We start from the raw sequence: 17,042 nt of genomic DNA, 5'->3' as shown, positions 1-17,042 counted from the left end.
AGCTGAGCAAGAAACAAGCCGAGAATGTCTGCAATGGAAGAAAGAGAAAGGGGGCGAAGAGAGATGGAAGCAAGGGAAGAAGAGCAGGGTAGACACGGATTTTATATAGGTAGCCATCGAGAGCAGCCCGATTCTGGAGGGGCTTACATTGTCAACTGAACCATGGCAAGGCTCTGCATGGTGAAATTGAGTTGTTGGGTCCGGAAGATGGTTCGAGTTACGGAGTTGGAGGGGACCAACACGAGAGGTGAAATGACATGTGACTGGCTTACCGCTTTCCTGTAACATTTTCCACAACCGGACACGCCAGAAAAGGTTGGCAGTGATCAGAGGCAAAGGATTTTTTCATGACTCCGATCAGTACAGAGTGAGGATCCTTGCTGGAGGTGACAAGTCAGAAATTGAGTAAGCTCTTTAACAACAATGGAATCCAGGGGCGTGTGGCGTGTGGTGAGAACGATGATTGGTGGATTGAGCTGACAGGGTCGACACCGCACAAGTAAGGAGAAGACTACGGAGTATAGCACCCCATAATGCTGCTTGTTGGCTGACATCCGTAGGAGACACCCAGGGCTGAGAAGTGTTGTTATTCTGTGGGAGAGGAAAAGGGACGGACACTGGTCTGATTGGTCTGAGCCAGTTGTCATCTCCCTCGTCCGCAGATCATTGTCAAATGCAACATTTTTAGCTTAGGAAACACAAAATGGTTGGCAGCATAGAATGGGGCCATAGGACTCTGTCTAGTCGTTGGTCTGAATGTGAAGCGCATGTGGACACTGCGAGTGAGGCTGCAACTACTCCGTAGTATTGTGAGAAGAGGCTTGGGAGTCGAGTTTGAGTTTTTGCGGACTTGGGGCTTTTGGGCAGGCACGCGCCCAACACAACCAACAAGACAAATGAGAACAAGGCAAGAGGAAGGCGCGCCCGGGCCCGACCTCTTCAGGCCTTTTTCCAACCAAACTTGTGAAACTTAGCAGGTGCTGAAGCGTAGGTACTCCGTAAGCTAAGAAGTTGTGTGCTTGTCTGACTGTGGATCTCGGATCCTCCACAACTTTCATCCGCTCAGCAGGCCCGCCCGAGGACCTTGTGGAGTAGGCGAGTATGGAGTACCTACCAGGAGTTTTACGTACGAGCATATGTATGTACTGGTACTGGACTGCAATTCTCTCGAGGAAGGAACCATTCTCGTTGTCAGCATGTACTGGGAAATACGAAGGAAAGAACATTCCCAAGTCTGACTCACTTTCCAACAGACGCCACATATACATACTCCGTAGCGTACAAGGAGGAGTTTTACGGAACAGGATTAGCTTTGTGCTTGAGAAGCCGTGAAACTCAAGGCGAAAGAAGCTCGACTTTTTTCTGGATCACTTGACTTTCCGTCGTTCGTCGATCAAATCATCCCACGTTTCCTGAGTTGGTATTGATTGGCGGTTTGCAAAGGGGTCCGGAGTGGGAAGGTGCGGGAGGAGGAGTCGCGCAAGCGCGTACCTTCCCGACATTCGACATGACATGGAAAGCGCAGTAACATCCTTGGCAAGGCTGAGGTCTGTGGGACTTGCCCTCCGAGATGTCATGATGTCCATCCACTCATCGTAACCACAACCCAAGATCTTGTTTGGCTACGAGACAAGTAACACAAACCACAACAATGAAAAAAAAAAACCAACATCACATGGCAATGGTCCTGAGTCATCTTACATTGTCTGACTTCATCCGTCACATTTTCATGCATATCAAGGTTTGTAGCTATGTGGTGCATGATGCGTCTGGCAGATCCAAGGTATGGCATGAAACATACCGTAACTCCATGTGGCAGATCTTTCTCAGTCTGCATCGTGTAGCATCTAATCTAGCAATATTGGCAGTCCCAACCGCATTCCGCTCGGTTGATCAAGCACGCATTCATGGCTGCACCCAAACTCGTCTGGTCTCATCTCACATTTCCAAGCCCCCTTCGTTCACTCATTCCTCGCCCATCGTCTCTCGCCACCAATTGATGGACATTAAAGTTGGCCCTGGTCTCTTTCGGGCTATGCAAAGATGAATCGAAAATAAAGAACAAACAAACACCAAGCTAGATCCGCTCCAGATGTAAAAGAGGACGGAAAACAAAAATTGTCTCAGCCTCCGCGCTAACACATGGGGTATTCGAATAGAAGATGAAAAAAGGCTGGCAAAAAACGCAAGTCTGCCACGATTACACAGCGGCCTTGATCTCGCAGTCGGTGTCTCTGAAAGCTTGTTTCCAATAGTCGCTTTACAGGAACAACATCGAACTCTCTCGTCGCTTAGCCTTGACACTCGCCGCATTTTCCGGTGTCATCAATAGCGTGGATTTCTCATAATCGGAACTTTCAGGCGGAGGCGGCGGTGGGTGAGGCGGTGGATGTCGGGGTTGAGGAGATATCTCTTGTGGGATAGAAACGTAACTCCTCGTCTCATACGAGGGCTGGAGTGGAGAGAAGCCCAGGTCTTTGTTCGCCTCGCGGTGGTCTTGATTACTAGCATGATTATGAGCGCCGGTTACGCTGACGCTGGCGTTGTTGGCAAAGCTGCTCTGGTTATGCGAGGGGGTAGGGAGGTCGCTGAACATTTGTCGACGGGGAGATCGAATGTCTTCAGGAGTCAGGGTGCCGTTTTCTCGTTGAATGTCCACCGAGGGAGGCTCTCGCTCTGCCGGCTTATCAAAAATCGCCTCGAATTCGGTCAGAAAGATGGCAAACACAGGCGCCGGAATGTTCAGGGTCGGCGAAAACACGATGCCCACGTTCTTGACACTCATTCGGTTCCGATCCGAGTTTTGAACAACCTCGAGGAGGTACTGTGAAAGGCTGCGTAGCAGCATAAAGTTGCACACCGGAAGTTGGTGTACCAGGGTATTAAAGGCCATCACTTTCTGCGATTTATCACCCATCTCCAAGACCTTGAGGAACTCGAGGTGCAGTTCTCTCGTCAAGATGGTCGAGGGCAGCTCTCGGAGGTACATCTTGAACAAAGATGCGACAGCGTGGACGTCATAGTCCTGTTCGTCGTCGGCCAGGAGATCGACGTCACCTTCCACGTTGAACCGATCTTTGAGCTCGCGGATGACAATGTTGGATCCGCTCAACCGGAACAAGCCTTCTTCGTTAGCAGCTTTCTTAACTCGTAGGTACTCGATGCAACGGTACACAACCGCTGGTAGATACACCTCCACGTCGAGCGGTGAATAATGCTCGACCGCCTCATGGAGCTGCATCCCAAACACCGGACGCACATGTCCACCCCGTCGTGCCTGGTAGTCCAAACGTTTCGGCTGAGCGACTGGTGCCTGCGCCTGATGAATCGATGCCAACTGTTCCGATGAAGCTTTACGGAAGTGATTGAACAAGTGTCGTTTCTTCTGCTCTCGCTCCTTGCTGCTACCGGTTCCCGCAGATCGATTTCCCCATAGGCTGGTGTCCGAAATCTTGACGCCATTCATGGGGGCAGAAATGTTTGATTTGCTCGGATACCCAGATTCGGCCGAAGATGCCTCAGCGACGTGGGTGGAAGCAGTGGAGGGAGACGGTGTGTCACTGTTTGCGTGACCAAAGGACGGACTTCCAGCACCTTTACGCTCACTTTCGTCATGTCCGGATTCTGTGGCGGCGCTGCGAGGGTTCTTGACATCCTTCCCATGTGGGTTTTGAGTTCCTGCGCTTTGTGGTGCCTTGGGCTCGCTTGGCCGCTCGTCAATGTAGTGAAGTAGTGTCTCTACCCACTCATCGCGCTCTTCGTCGCTCTCAGCACAAAGTACGTGTCGAAGATGACTATTATTATCTCTCCGTTTGGGCTCCAGGATGAGGAAGGCATGTCGGTACTGGTTCTCGTTTTCCGCTTCGCTTCGTGGGGCTGGGTCAGATTGCGTCTGGCGACCGATGCGAGCATTGAGCAATTTGATGGTACCAAGATGTGCCCCGCCAGGCGCCTCAAAATACCGCAATTCTGGGCTGTCCAGGACAAAGTATCTCGACTTCCAGCCTCCAAAATTTTTGCCTTTTTTCGTGAGATAGCCAGATTTGGTCGGTATGCCATCTTTGCGAGCACTCTGAATGGGTTTGGAGTGGGTGTCCTCGCTGGCGGGAGGCTGGCGGGAATGCTGCGACTCCATCACGTCGGTAGAGAGATATCTGCAAACTGCCACAGCGGCCTGCTCATCCATTGGAGTGTCGAGGAGTTCCTCAAAGTAATGATCAATCGCCAGTCGTCGAGCGTCAACGACTGCGGGAGAATGGCCGGAAAAGAGTCTTCGATCTGGCAGTTTGGGAAGATCGGAGCATCTACTTCGGAGAGTCTGATCGAGGACAGGAAAGGTGGCGGGGATCTTTTCCACACGCCAGAGCTCAGACGCTGTGGCACGTTCGAATACGGACAGACTGAAAACCGATGATTCGTCTTGTGCCTTGAGTCCTAGGATGCTGTTGCGTGACGGACGCAAACGGGAAGAAGCCACCTTGATCTGGATCGAAGGGAGGGCATTTGGTGGGAGAAGCAGATCGGGCCAGGTCGGACTCACCAAACCTCGATTCACTGGCGGTGCGTCACGAGGGCTGAGAGGTGGGTCTGGAGCAGTCGGCTGGTCTGATGCAGTAGTCGAGGCTGAATTCACTTTTGATAGAGGTGAAGGCCCCTTCTTCTCCGCGCCGGGGGCAGGAGCCTGTTGGCCTGGTGTGGTGGGGTCAGGTAGTGGTTGCTTAGGCGCACGCGGTGACAGAGGAAAGCTGCCACTGGCTAGGTTCCTGGGGGACATTGGAAGTGAAGCACCGAGAAGTGCTTGACCAAGAGGACGAGGACTCAGCGGGAGGCCAGGACTTCGCAGAGGGTTGGGTGACTGTCCCAAGGAACTGTGAGATGCGGTTGAAGGGGGAGAGAGTTGATTCATGGCCTTGGATGACGGCAAATCGACCGAGTCATGGGAAGGTCGAGGTGCAGCAGCCGCAGGTTCTGTCACTCCCGGATCAGCACCGGTCTTTGTCTCCCTTTTAGATCGGCTCCTGGCTTCTTGTTCTTTCAAAGCTAGGGTCTCGCGATCACGATCATCCTCCTCTCGCGTCTTCCGTCGACCACGCCGCACTGGATCCCGGTCATCTGCTTCCTCGTCACTGATGACGGCTCCATTGGCGATTGATAGTTTGGCTGCAGAACGATCATCCTTTGGTTGGCTCAGATTCAGCGGCCGCGGTGGGGCTTTCCTCGACGCCTGGAAAGACTTTGGAGGTTTCTCCTGAAGGGGACTTGGCTCACTCAGCGCAAAAGAAGGTGGAGGCAATTGGGTCGACACTATGTCGATCTTGGGAGGATGTTGCAGATGGAGAGGATGGGGCACCATGGCTGCATCCAGCGGAGAGCCGTGCAAATGCAAATTGGGGACCCTCCCCGGAGTAACGGGCCCAGTGCGCGTGGCGCCCTCTCTCCCCGTGAGGGCATCGATGGAGGTTATCGAGGCGGCATCATTGTCGGACTGAGGGGAATTGTTCTCCTGGTCGGCTTCGGCACGGACACGATTGACAGGAACCGGGGGAGGTTGTGATTGCAAGTCTTTCACTCTCTTGCGGTACCTGTCGCGCTCTTTGGTGAGTCTTTCCAGGTCCTTGTTCAAGCCGAGCAACAAGGCGCGCTGCTTGTCGACCAGCTTCCACAGCTGGGCATTTTGTGCGGCGGAGTGATTCTTGTCCCTCAAGAGATGCTGAATCAAGTTTTCGGGGGAGCCTGCGGTATTGATGAGGTTGCGGACCTCGTCCTTGGTGGGTTCTTTGGCATCCCCCTGTGGTCTCTGGGGACCCGGCGTGTTGGACATGTTAGAGATTGCCGAGTCGATGGAGGAAGTGCGCGGCATGTTGTTGGGAGGAGGGGAGACTGTGGCAGAAGACGTGTAGGATGTTGGGGAGTCGACGACTGAGGAGGAGGGTTGGTCTGGGAAACGCCGATCCTGAACTGAGGCGTCCTTGGGGTTGTTCCTCAAAATTTCTGGCGACGGTGAGGGACGAGGACTTGAATTCACCACAGGATGCGTGTTGGTGGCCGAGGTGAGGCCCGCCTCGGACTGCAATATGGATTGGTCGTGATGGTCGTCGGCTTCATCTGTGGTCGAGTCGTCGAGAAAGGAATTATCTTGGTTGAAGGAGGTTTTGGTGGACCCGGGTGACCTCGAAGCCGTCAGCGAGCCCAGATAATCTCTTGGGATTAGGGAGTCGTTGATCACAGGCCGAGCGGGAAGTCGAGTAGCCGGGGGCGATGGATGGGCATGTGGAGTGGGTTGTGAGGCATTCGAAACATGAGCGGTTGTTTGGGGAAGACGGGTAGAATGGGATCGAGGGGCAGCGGCCTCGGTGGCCTGGTGCAGCATGGTGAGCTACTCGGACAGTGTACGACGTGGAATTAGGCTACATGAGTGCCCAAGTCGACGTGTCAAACCATTGGATCGAGGGGGGAGGGTGAGATGGAGGCCTGGAGAGACAGAAGGGATTTGGAAGGCGCTGACAGGCCAGCTGTCGAGAGCGGTGTCGACTGGCAGAGGGAGGAGGAGAGGGAGAGTTTGTTTCAGTATGGGTCCAGAAAGGACAAGCGCGTGCGAGGCATGAGGATGGGCACGACAGGTTGGCGAGGGAGGAGAGTGTGTGATGAACGAGGATGCGAGGCTCGACTGGCAGGGAACGTGTAGCTAAGCGCCAGGAGGATTTACGGTAGCGGAACGATTGGCGGGCAGTAATTCACGGCTGCAGGGCCAGGCACTATGGGAGGAGAAGGCCTAAAGGAATAAAGGTTGGGAGGAACACGGAGGGTGGAAGAGGAGGTCCACTACGATTGGGCCTGGGGGGGTGGAGGCGCACGAGGATCAAGACATGGGCCTGGGTCTTGGGGTGGATCGGGTCGAGGGTTTAACTGCTGTCAGAAGGGGATTGCGGTGATGCCATTCGATGCGATGCGATACGATGTGGTGGGTTGAGGCTGAGGTTGACAGATTACAGAATTTGGATGAAAAGGCAAAGCTGGTGGCGGTGGTGAATGTGGTTGAGACTAGAGGCAATAACAATGATGGTGTTGAACAGGAGTGGGCGTCGACAAGCTCTACGGAGTAGGTACCTACAGTACATACAGTACGGAGTACATCGATCTGGTAGTCCCTTGGCTAAGGTAGGTAGGTATCTTAAGTACCTACCTACAGGAAAGATAAGCTCGTGTTACTGCTCGAGGGGGCTTTAGGGCACCCTATTGATGCTCGTCGTTCCCCCCGGACAAGGGCACGCGAGAGGTTCAGCTGGAGGATTTATGCGGGTCTCCCACGTGACTGACATAAGTGACGGGCATACACGAAGTATGGCAGTACTCCGTATAGGCATGTTATTCCTGGGTTGGTGTACATACCTCACAGATAGTAGTATGCTCGTACGAGTGTAACATTACACGGTCAGGGATAGACATTCTTATGGTGGTTTCTTCTTTTTCTGCAAAGATCATCTTGAATATTGGTCCCAATCTCAAACAGCACGGACGCGAATCTGCAAGCAATGATAATAATGAAACAAGAGATTCCCCTACAGGTTTAAGCGAGCTCAAGCAAAACCACTGACAGCTCAACGCTGTTGTCAGAATGGTTTAGCTTCAGGGCACTTGCTTGACCCAACGGCCGAGGGGCGTCCCTCGAAGCTCGATCCCATCCCTACGGAGTACTCCGTAGATGCCCGAGGGCCCCTTGGCTCGGCACGGTCGCACCCCGTATTTGGGAAAAAGTCCTCTAACAAAAAGACAATCAGCTAAACTAATAAAGTGGTTAGGCGCTGCAATTAACATTACGCTAAGGGCAAAATGCACGGGAAGGGGCTCCAGCCTACAGCCTGCAGCCTCTGAGCTTTGACAGCCAGATTGACAACCCATCATCCACCCCCAGATTTGGTGGACATCTTTGTCCTCCCCTAGTTCCTCGTTCCAGGGGTGCATTAGCCACACTACCTATGCATCATCATGATAACAAGTTGGGTATGTTTCTCAGTTCAACTTGCAGTTCTCCTGCATGATGAGTGCATGCCTGCGTTGTCACTTGTTCCTTTTTGTTGGGCATGTCCGGGCCAGAACTCCTACAACCAGAGACTTGAGAAGTGACTCGAGAATTGGATCGGATTGGACTGGATCTAGCCGACACCTCGAACTTCCAAGCGGTTGGATTACACGAATCAGGTTTGTACACATACGAGACCGGCATTGTTTCAACTACGAATACACTTGGTTCGTCCACACCATAACATTGGGGTTTCCAAGACTGAAGATATGGAGAGGCTGCAGATCTGAATGTCGAGCAAGACCGTCCACTACTACTGTGGACTTGTGCCTTCCAAGGCCCGTTATCCTTTTTGTAGTGGCGGGTTTCATCCTTAGCAGGTGCTGAGTACCTACCTTGCACAAACAACAATAATGGGTACCTAGGCACGGGAAGGAGCTTCTCTTTCTCTCTTCTAAGTAGTCTCCTACTACTCGTACCCTTGAGTTACCGATCCCTTATCGCTGAATCTGTTATGCGTGCCATGACCTTCTTCCAACACACCAGTCACACTACTAGAGCCTGTGATTGGGCTGGCAGGCTGGCAGGCTGGCTTCAACTCGACCATACAGGGTCTACCTGGTCATCTTCTCGCACCACTTCACACCGACCAGAATATCCGTCCACTAGTCGGAGTGCATCTTTTCAGCACGACACAAAAATCGAAGGCGACCATAGATTAGTCGTTCTGACTACAGACCTGCTGAATCTTTTAGCGAAGTGGCGGGGTTCGGTTCTGAGATGGTCTAGCCGGTTTGTAGCCGGACGTACTCATAGCATAGACGTACGAGTATAGCCTTGATCGTCTGGCATAAAATTCGCCATCAATCGCACCAGGATGACTGTACACGGAGTTCAGAGTATCATTCATCATCGTAATAATTAGTAGTAGTATACATTCCCATTTCCATACATCTTTAGGTATCATCATGATCTCGTCCAGAACCAATATATCACGACATTTTCATTCTGCGCTATGCTCACCGTTGCAATTTCAATTTCATCTCATCTTGAGTTTCCCTGCTGGTAGATAATTTGCTGTTGCTGTTGTAAAGGCAGCTCAGAGATAACACTCGACCGGTCCGAATATGCCTGCGGATTCGGCGACACTCGTGGAGTTTGTTGTGATGACGAACCAGACAGTTCAGACACCATACTCATACGAAAGTCGGAGGGGGGTGGTGTGGGAATCTGGGTCAGTGTCGGATGGTAAGTTGACCCGGGCAACTCGGCAATGAATTGTTTGGGTCCGTTCGAAGGCTGTTGGTGTTGCTGTTGGTGTTGCTGCTGATATTGGAACACCTGCTGCGAGTACGGTGACATCATTTGTTCTCGCTCCATTTGTTGCTGTTTCAGCCGGGCGTAAGAGCCGACATATGGTTGTTGATGGGGATTTGCATTTGGGTTGGGTTGCAGATTCATGGGTGGGTTGAAATTGTTCATCATGGCGGCGTTTTGATTGTCGGTCCTGAAGGCCGGGTGGTTGGCCATGTTCTGCCAACCTAGATCCTGCTGCGGAGAGAGCATCTGCGGTGAGAGTGGGCGTTGGTATGACTGATGGAGAAACTGTGACTTGGCCATGTGCGAGCCTGGTTGGAATTTGGCGGTCTGTGTGTATGGGCTGGAGGGACGGTAGGCGGACTGGCTCTGGACGTGCTCCTCTATCAATTCAGCTTTCTTCAGGATCCGCTCGACCAGTACCTTGTGGGCATTATCGAGGTTCTTGCGCACAAACGATGTCAACATCCGGTTACAGTGCATGTCAGCGTCTTCCCGTAGGTACAGTCCCTGCCGTGGTGTGTCTACCCCCAGTTCCCGTGCTTCGGGGGGCTCTCCGGGCAGCGATCCACCGATGGACCATTTCTCTCGGATGTCGAGCCCCAGCGGGGCGTATATGTGTGTCTGCAGACCCGTCGGAGTGTCGTGAAAACACGCCTTGTAGCTGACTTTGCCCTTGACTACTCCTCCTGGTAAATAGTGGATTTTGTCCGTCAATTCTTGCCATGCACAGTCCAGAAACTCATCCGCTGGTGCGTCACGCGGGGTCTTGATCGGGTGGTGTTCGATAACCAAAGGGTTCAGCTCAATCATTTCGTCATGATTATGCAGCATTGCCACTGCAACATCTCGTGAGACCTGTGGAGGTAACGGGGTGATGTTGGTGAAGAGTGTTCGTTTGGGCATCTTGGGAGTGGTTGGCTTGGTCGTGGAGAGGACGAGAGACTTGGGAGAGATGGGAGAGAGAAGAGAGGTCTCGTTGATGAAATGTGCAATAGGTATGCAAGCAAATGCTCAAGCCTTTGATACAAAGCCCGAGGGCCTTTGCTTGGACTGTTGGTACCCAATATGGCCAGGCTCGGCGTCAAGGAAAGATGCAGACGCCGTTTCGGAGGCATGAGGTTGAGAATCCTCTGACGCAGATGGGGCTGAGGCTGTCAGTAGTGGCTATCCAAAGCCGTGCTACAGCCAAAGTCAATCGAGACCCTTCGACCCTCGACCATTAACCCCCAGTAAAAAATGTAGTGGGCGAACAATGCGCGTCTTTTGGACGAGGATCTGGCCACGACTAATCCACAGCTACTACTTTTACTTAGTGCTTATCGTGATGACATTCTAGGCTCCAGCGCTGCAGAAGAACCACGTTTCGAATGCCCTCCAGTAGTTTTTATTATTAGTCGACCCTTCTAATACGCAACGCACACATTGGGTGGAACGGTCTGGCATTTATTAATCATGAGAGGGAATAAATCCGCAGGTTGCCCACGCCCATTTCAATACAGTGAGAGGGGACTGCGCCCCTCGGCCGTATACTGACCGATCTTGCGCACTCGTGTTAAGCCACTTGGCCCTGTCTCCTCCTCCTACTAAGAAGGGGCTCTATAGCACCTACAGGTACCACTTCTCCTTACATAACCGTATGGTTTGATGCAAGGCTCGGGCAATGTCGAGGGGAGCTTCAGGAACCTATAGGCTGTAAATTCTTCCGCCGTACCCAATGCTCAGTTCCAACCAGATTAATAATGATGGCCAGAGTTGGAAATCGCACATTCTTCTGATACCGGTATCTGTGGTTAACAGGGAATCAGTAGATAGACATGACAAGTCCAGAACTGCCGACGCTGTCACTCCATCACTGGCCTCCAAGCTGTGTGCTTCAGATTCTGCACCGCCCTCACGCTGAAGCAGAATGTTGCATCAAACTCCTTCAAGCCGGGTTCATGGTAGATGGCTAGAGCAGCTAGCCCTAGGTATGAGTGTAGCACATCTTGTATCAATCAATCGTCAACATTGGTATCGCCCAGCGTCATTGAATCAAGTGATGGCAAGCCTTACCTGGCAGCTCCCCTGGAGCCTTCCCAAACCCACCCACAATGTGGTTGACCTTTTCCAGAAGATATCGTCTCATCGCCGGGACATTGACCAAGTCTTGCTTTCTAAGGATCTGTTGAGTGGTTAGCAAGCATGTTCCTGTGTGGACTGCCATTCTCTTACCGTCAATGCTCCAACGTTCCAGAAGCAATAACAAGTATCTGCGATTTTGCCACTCCTCCCACAAAAGCCTGCGATCATATCTGGATCGCCAATGGGGCTTGCGTCAGAAGGAGCATGGACTGGTGTCTGGCGGGTTTGGTCTGCCTCCTCCTCATCACTGTCTTCCTCCTCGTCATCTTCTATCCACGTCGTTTGTCGGTCCAACATCCATCGAGCGCAGTCTTCGGTATCAACACCTGCTTGGTCGGCCACATCATGAACGGACGAGCCTCTCTCGCTCAAGAGGCTGAGAAATGATAAGGTTGCGATGCCGCAGTATGTGAGACCAGCTAATCACACATGTCAATACATTTTTATGGCTAGTGAAACTCTTGACCTCTTACAGTGTGCTTCAAGTAGTGGCGCTTCCCCAATCCCACCTTCCAATCCCTATTCCATAAGTCAATTATGCATCATACGCTCCGGTCACAGGTCGCCGACTTACCTGACAATTGGCAATAAATCGGCGCAAGCGAACCTGGTCGATGACATTCCGAGGACGACTTGCTGTTGTTTGCTCTGCTCCCAGCAATTTCAACGTGCCCACTGCACACAGACAAAGACGAGGATCGCTGCCACCGACCACTTCTCCCTCTGGGCCGAGAAACTCGCCGAAACTGCCATCCGGTGCCTGTAAACGGCTGATCCAACGTAGACACTCGTTTCGCGACACCCTTGACAGATCGTCACCCAGGATTGTCAGCGTAGCCAGCGCAAAGTACGTGTTGGGTAGACTGGCTGGGTCCCAGTGCCAATTCATGGGGCTTCGCAATCCACCCAGATTTGTGCCGGTGAAGCCTCGAAACCCGCCTGTATGAGGGACCTGGCATGCGTAGATCCACTCAATCCATGACCGACGTTCCGACTCACTGACGACCGTGTCGAGTACGTCAAGAAGATCAAGTGCCGCCACGATGAAGAAGCCAAACGACATTCGATTCGCGTCCGACGACGTATATTGTTCCGGGAGCAGTCGCGCGCATAGCGTCCAGTATTTGATGTGTCGCTTCATGTCTAGAGTTGCCCCAGTTGACCCAGCCATCATGACAAACAATCAACGATGCAAGGCTTAGTACAAGTCAGCTCAGGTAGCCCACAAGCATGCGAGGTTGGCTCTCCACGGTGGTATCTTTTGGTTAAGAATCAGATGATGGGGAAATGGCTCATTCCCTGAGAGAGTGCATGTGCATATTCATAAACGTAGTGACAGTGTCATCATCGTTGCCTTGGAGGCACATTCAAACAACGCTCGTTGATGCTAGCCTTAGTGTTACGTCTGTAATCGGCGAGAAGCACAGAAAGACAACGTTGAGTGTTGCACAGTCACACTGTGTTGGTGGGTGGTGGGGGAAGACTGTAGATAGGCGATGCTGAGGAATAAAATGATTATCATTTTGACATCCGACCAGATCTATCCACTACGCTACTCGTATGACCGATCTCACTCTAAGACAACTAACGTTCGTCTCGTTTTCTGCTAGACTCTCCGTCTATTTATGCTGTATTCTGCATACACCCTGATAATCAACAACAAGCAATACGTGGATGTTTCCTGGTTCTAAGTCAATAGAGACCTCTCTCTATTTCATCTCAATATCAATCTGTCGTATCAAATCCTGCCCAAGGCTGAACCCATGCATGGCTCTGAACGTTCTATGAAAGTCGAAAGCATACAGCATGGATAAAAAGGAAGCCAATCGGTAGTTCTAATAAAGCAATCACATGAAATCATCATCACCCAAACCGTCGTCGTCATAACTCGTTGTATCTGCCACGCCCCTGCCAACATCACGTCCAGCAGCGAGACTGGTCTTGGTCTTTGCCGCCTTGGATTTCTTGCCTCCCTTGTCGGCCGACTTCTCTTCCTTCATCTTCTCGTTGCTCAACGCCGTCAGGGCGCTCGCTACCTTCTTGATTTCGGCGCTGGGTAGATCGGCTGCAATTTGCTTGACAAAATTGGGGAGCCAGATAGCGTAGTGAGGCCTAGAGGAGGATGCAGCGAGCAGCGGAGCTAGAGTGGTAGTCAGATTGTCAAATTGTGTTTTGGTTGCCGGCCTGAAGAGTGCCAGGGCTGATAGATCGATGGCCTGACCCGGGTTCGCTTTGTCTTCAATGATGGTAGCCTTGTTCGTCCGGCCTTTTGGTCCAATTCCAACGTCTCCAAAAAGATCCTGAGCGTGTTTCAGATCGGCATCTTGCTCTGTTTGTCGCAGACGCAACCGTCGCTGTGTATCGTCTTCGTCGTCGTCGCTCTCGGCGTCTTCTTCTAATCTTTTCCGTCGGTTGGCTTCACGATGTTCCTCTATTCTCTGAGCCTTTGATTTCTTGTTGGCAGCAGCCTCTGCATCGGCCTTGGCTTTAGCCGCTGCGGCTTTGGCAGCCTTTTCTCGTTCAGCATCGGAGTCATCTTCCTCTTCCCAGTTATCGGCGACCTGACGTTCATTAGATTTTTGTCCACAAACGCAGTAATGCGGACAGTCCTACATCATCTGAGTCTTCTTCGTCTCCAAACTTTCGTCTAGCAGCAGGGACATCGACCGATTCTTCGTCGGAGGATTCTTCGGACTCGTCATCTATCACGGTCAGTATGGGATTGGCCACAAAGGGTGACGGTGAAGAAAGTGCAGGGGTCGCAAGCGGCCAGGAGTGCGCAACAAACTAAGATACTCACCCCACTTTTTCGGAGGCATGGTGAGAGGCGCTGAGGGAGGCACTGGTGGAAAAAACTCGTATCTCAGTGGTGATTCAAGGCAAATTTGGCGATCTCAACAATGAGAAGTCTATGAGGAGGAGAGCCTGGAGCGAATGTTGCTGCGCGGTGCAGTGGTGGGAGAAGGCGAAATCGAGAAAACCAAAAAGATGGATTTCGTGGGCGAGGGGAAATTGTGTCACTCAGAATGCAGGCACTCAACATCTCTCACTCCAAATCGGGACTAGTTGGGCAGCTGGCTCGTTAGGCATCGTTCTCGCCTAGATCCAGTGGTCGAATGATAGCCTATGGGTGTCTCCAGGCTTCCGGTTCCCCCTTCTGCCTACCCGACTGTCCGCTCTCCGGGTGTCTTTTGCCTCCGAAAATATGCCAAGGCCTTGCCCTGCGCAAAGCCCAAAGGCGACTACAACTGATGATACATGACATGTGGCACAAGTTACAGATCTTCGACGAGTCGAGGCCCAATGCAATCAAAAGTAATTCATGATTCATCTTTGTTGATACGGAGCATCTTCAGAGGCTGCGACTCACCTAGGGAGCGATGCATATGAATATCTGCCGTCCTCGATCCGCTAGAAACACGCTTCTCCCACTCCTCCTGTTGTGTGTGGAAAGCTATTGGGGCCTTTCCCGGGCTTAGAGGTTGACGGCCTTGCGGAAGTTGCTGCCAGCATAGATGGCGTTGGAGCCCAACTCTTCCTCGATACGCAGGATCTGGTTGAGCTTGGCCAATCTCTCAGATCGGGCGGGTGCACCAGTCTTGATCTCACCAGCTCGGAGGCCAACCACAATGTCTGCAATGGTCACATCTTCTGTCTCGCCAGATCGATGAGAGACCATGACACCCCAGCCAGCTGCGTACGAGTCCTTGGCGGCCTGGATGGATTCAGTCAGGGTACCAATCTGGTTGACCTTGAGCAGCAGAGCATTGGCAGCCTTGGATTCGATGGCTCTCTTGATGCGAACGGGGTTGGTCACGGTCAAGTCGTCACTAATGTGGTGTTAGCAATACATCAACCCGAACCAAGAGGGTCGCAAAGACTCACCCAACAATCTGGAAATCAGATGTCTTGTAGAAATAGCTCCAAGCCTCCCAGTCATCCTCGGCGAAAGGATCCTCGATGGAGACGATGGGGTATTTGGCCGCCAAGCTCTTGTAGATGTCGGCCAGTTGTTCGTAGGTGATCCATTTGGTGGGATCCGAGTCGGGGTTCTTGAAGTCCAGGTCGTACTTCTTCTCAGACTCCTTGTAGAACTCGCTTGACGCAACGTCCAATGCAATGTTCATCTTGCCTTCATATCCGGCCTCCTTGATGGCATCCGAGATCAGCTCCAAAGCCTCCTCGGCAGTCTGGATATCTGGTGCAACACCACCCTCGTCACCAACATTGCCTGCAGATTGTCCGTATCGCTTCTTGGCCAAGGTCTTCAGCTTCTGGTAGACTTCAGCACCCCATCGAAGAGCCTCGGTGAAAGTAGGAGCTTGACTAGAAAAGGTATTAGTGGGATGCAGACTAGACCAGGACCTTGAATTCTCACTCTGGGACAATCATGAACTCCTGGAAGGCAAGACGACCACCAGCGTGGGAACCGCCGTTGAGGACGTTCTGGAAAGGCACGGGAAGGACATATGGCTTCTTGGTACCTGCTAGGTCTGACACATGTGCGTATAGAGGAACACCCTTCTGAGCGGCACCGGCTTTTGCAACAGCCAGACTCACACCAAGAATAGCATTGGCTCCGAGGTTGGTCTTGTTTTCTGTGCCATCAAGATCAATCAAGAACTTATCGACGGTAGATTGATCGGTGGGGTCAAGGTTCTTCTCGATCAACTTGGGGCCGATGATGTTGTTGACATTGTCCACTGCTTTTGTGACACCCTTTCCACCCCACTTGGACTTGTCACCATCACGAAGCTCGCAGGCCTCGTGTTGACCAGTGGAAGCTCCTGATGGAACAATGGCGCGGTGAAGGCCAGTCTCGGTGACAATGTCGACCTCGACAGTCGGGTTGCCCCGGGAGTCGTAAACGGAACGGGCGTGGACCTTGACAATAGGCATGACTGCAGTGGGTCAATTAGTGGGTGAAGTCGGAAGACAAGTAAAGCAACTTCAAGGTGTGCAAGAAAGAGAGTCAGAGGGGAATTCAATGCGGAGTGAGGCGTTATAGATTGTGCTCGATAGCTCCGTTTGCAAAGCACATGCAACGACGAGTGAGGAGAGGAAGCAGCTTGTACGTACTTGGAGTGGTGTGATGGAAGGTTTATGTCAGCGTTGTTCTGCTTAGTGTGGATGAGAGAGATAATGAAAGTGCAGACCAAATTGGCTACCAGATCTCTTGTTTATGGGAAATGGAGATCTCAGGAATAAGGAAGTGCAGAAGGGTGGAAGAAGGTGGAATGGTGAAAGAAGAACAGTTGAACTTTTTGTTGTTTTTTGGTGGGGTAAAGTAAAGTGGTGCAAGCACGCCCGTGATGATTGAGATGGACAATTGGATGTCGCTACAAAAGTCACTCAAGCCATCTCAACAGCTATCACGTAGTCCAGTCCAGTCCAGTCCGCCCCTCAACCCCAGGCTGTATCGGAGGCCACCTCTCAATTCCAATGATGATTGCACCCGAACGCCATGGTGCGATGGGTGCGGGACCAGACGCTGAGGGGCAGTTCAGGGATCTACGGAGGTACCTGCCCACCAAATGACGGTCGACCAGTCAACTGGCCCCTCTGTACAGTCATGCCCAGA

General features: G+C 52.1%; 5 protein-coding genes across 5 annotated transcripts; all 5 read right to left on the bottom strand.

Annotated features, from left to right (window-relative positions):
- Nucleotides 1–1,695: 1,695 nt before the first annotated feature.
- PV10_02449 (uncharacterized protein) lies at nucleotides 1,696–6,666 on the bottom strand. The gene has a single exon (XM_016366766.1). It carries the CDS (start codon nucleotides 6,368–6,370, stop codon nucleotides 2,261–2,263), a length of 4,110 nt encoding a protein of 1,369 aa, XP_016226284.1. The 5' UTR covers nucleotides 6,371–6,666; the 3' UTR covers nucleotides 1,696–2,260.
- Nucleotides 6,667–8,901: 2,235 nt separating this feature from the next.
- On the bottom strand, nucleotides 8,902–10,551 carry PV10_02448 (uncharacterized protein). Its single transcript, XM_016366765.1, has one exon. It carries the CDS (start codon nucleotides 10,241–10,243, stop codon nucleotides 9,065–9,067), a length of 1,179 nt encoding a protein of 392 aa, XP_016226283.1. The 5' UTR covers nucleotides 10,244–10,551; the 3' UTR covers nucleotides 8,902–9,064.
- A 243-nt stretch (nucleotides 10,552–10,794) lies between these two features.
- On the bottom strand, nucleotides 10,795–12,733 carry PV10_02447 (uncharacterized protein). Its single transcript, XM_016366764.1, has 6 exons — nucleotides 12,712–12,733; nucleotides 12,036–12,658; nucleotides 11,935–11,980; nucleotides 11,552–11,880; nucleotides 11,393–11,501; nucleotides 10,795–11,324 (listed from the first exon to the last, which is right to left on the bottom strand). Exons 2-6 carry the CDS (start codon nucleotides 12,633–12,635, stop codon nucleotides 11,182–11,184), a joined length of 1,227 nt encoding a protein of 408 aa, XP_016226282.1. The 5' UTR covers nucleotides 12,636–12,658; nucleotides 12,712–12,733; the 3' UTR covers nucleotides 10,795–11,181.
- Nucleotides 12,734–13,308: 575 nt separating this feature from the next.
- On the bottom strand, nucleotides 13,309–14,280 carry PV10_02446 (uncharacterized protein; the record flags this gene model as incomplete). Its single annotated transcript, XM_016366763.1, has 3 exons — nucleotides 13,309–14,022; nucleotides 14,075–14,163; nucleotides 14,262–14,280. The coding sequence occupies 3 exons, from the start codon at nucleotides 14,278–14,280 to the stop codon at nucleotides 13,309–13,311; spliced, it is 822 nt and encodes a 273-aa protein (XP_016226281.1).
- A 656-nt stretch (nucleotides 14,281–14,936) lies between these two features.
- Nucleotides 14,937–16,360, bottom strand: PV10_02445 (enolase; the record flags this gene model as incomplete). Its single annotated transcript, XM_016366762.1, has 3 exons — nucleotides 14,937–15,291; nucleotides 15,347–15,787; nucleotides 15,840–16,360. The coding sequence occupies 3 exons, from the start codon at nucleotides 16,358–16,360 to the stop codon at nucleotides 14,937–14,939; spliced, it is 1,317 nt and encodes a 438-aa protein (XP_016226280.1).
- Nucleotides 16,361–17,042: the final 682 nt, after the last annotated feature.

This window comes from Exophiala mesophila, assembly GCF_000836275.1.
Source record: "Exophiala mesophila strain CBS 40295 unplaced genomic scaffold supercont1.2, whole genome shotgun sequence".
In the NCBI taxonomy this organism is placed as follows: domain Eukaryota; kingdom Fungi; phylum Ascomycota; class Eurotiomycetes; order Chaetothyriales; family Herpotrichiellaceae; genus Exophiala; species Exophiala mesophila.
The sequence above is the reverse complement of the archived record's forward strand: the minus strand, read 5'-3'. Positions and strand labels throughout refer to the sequence as shown.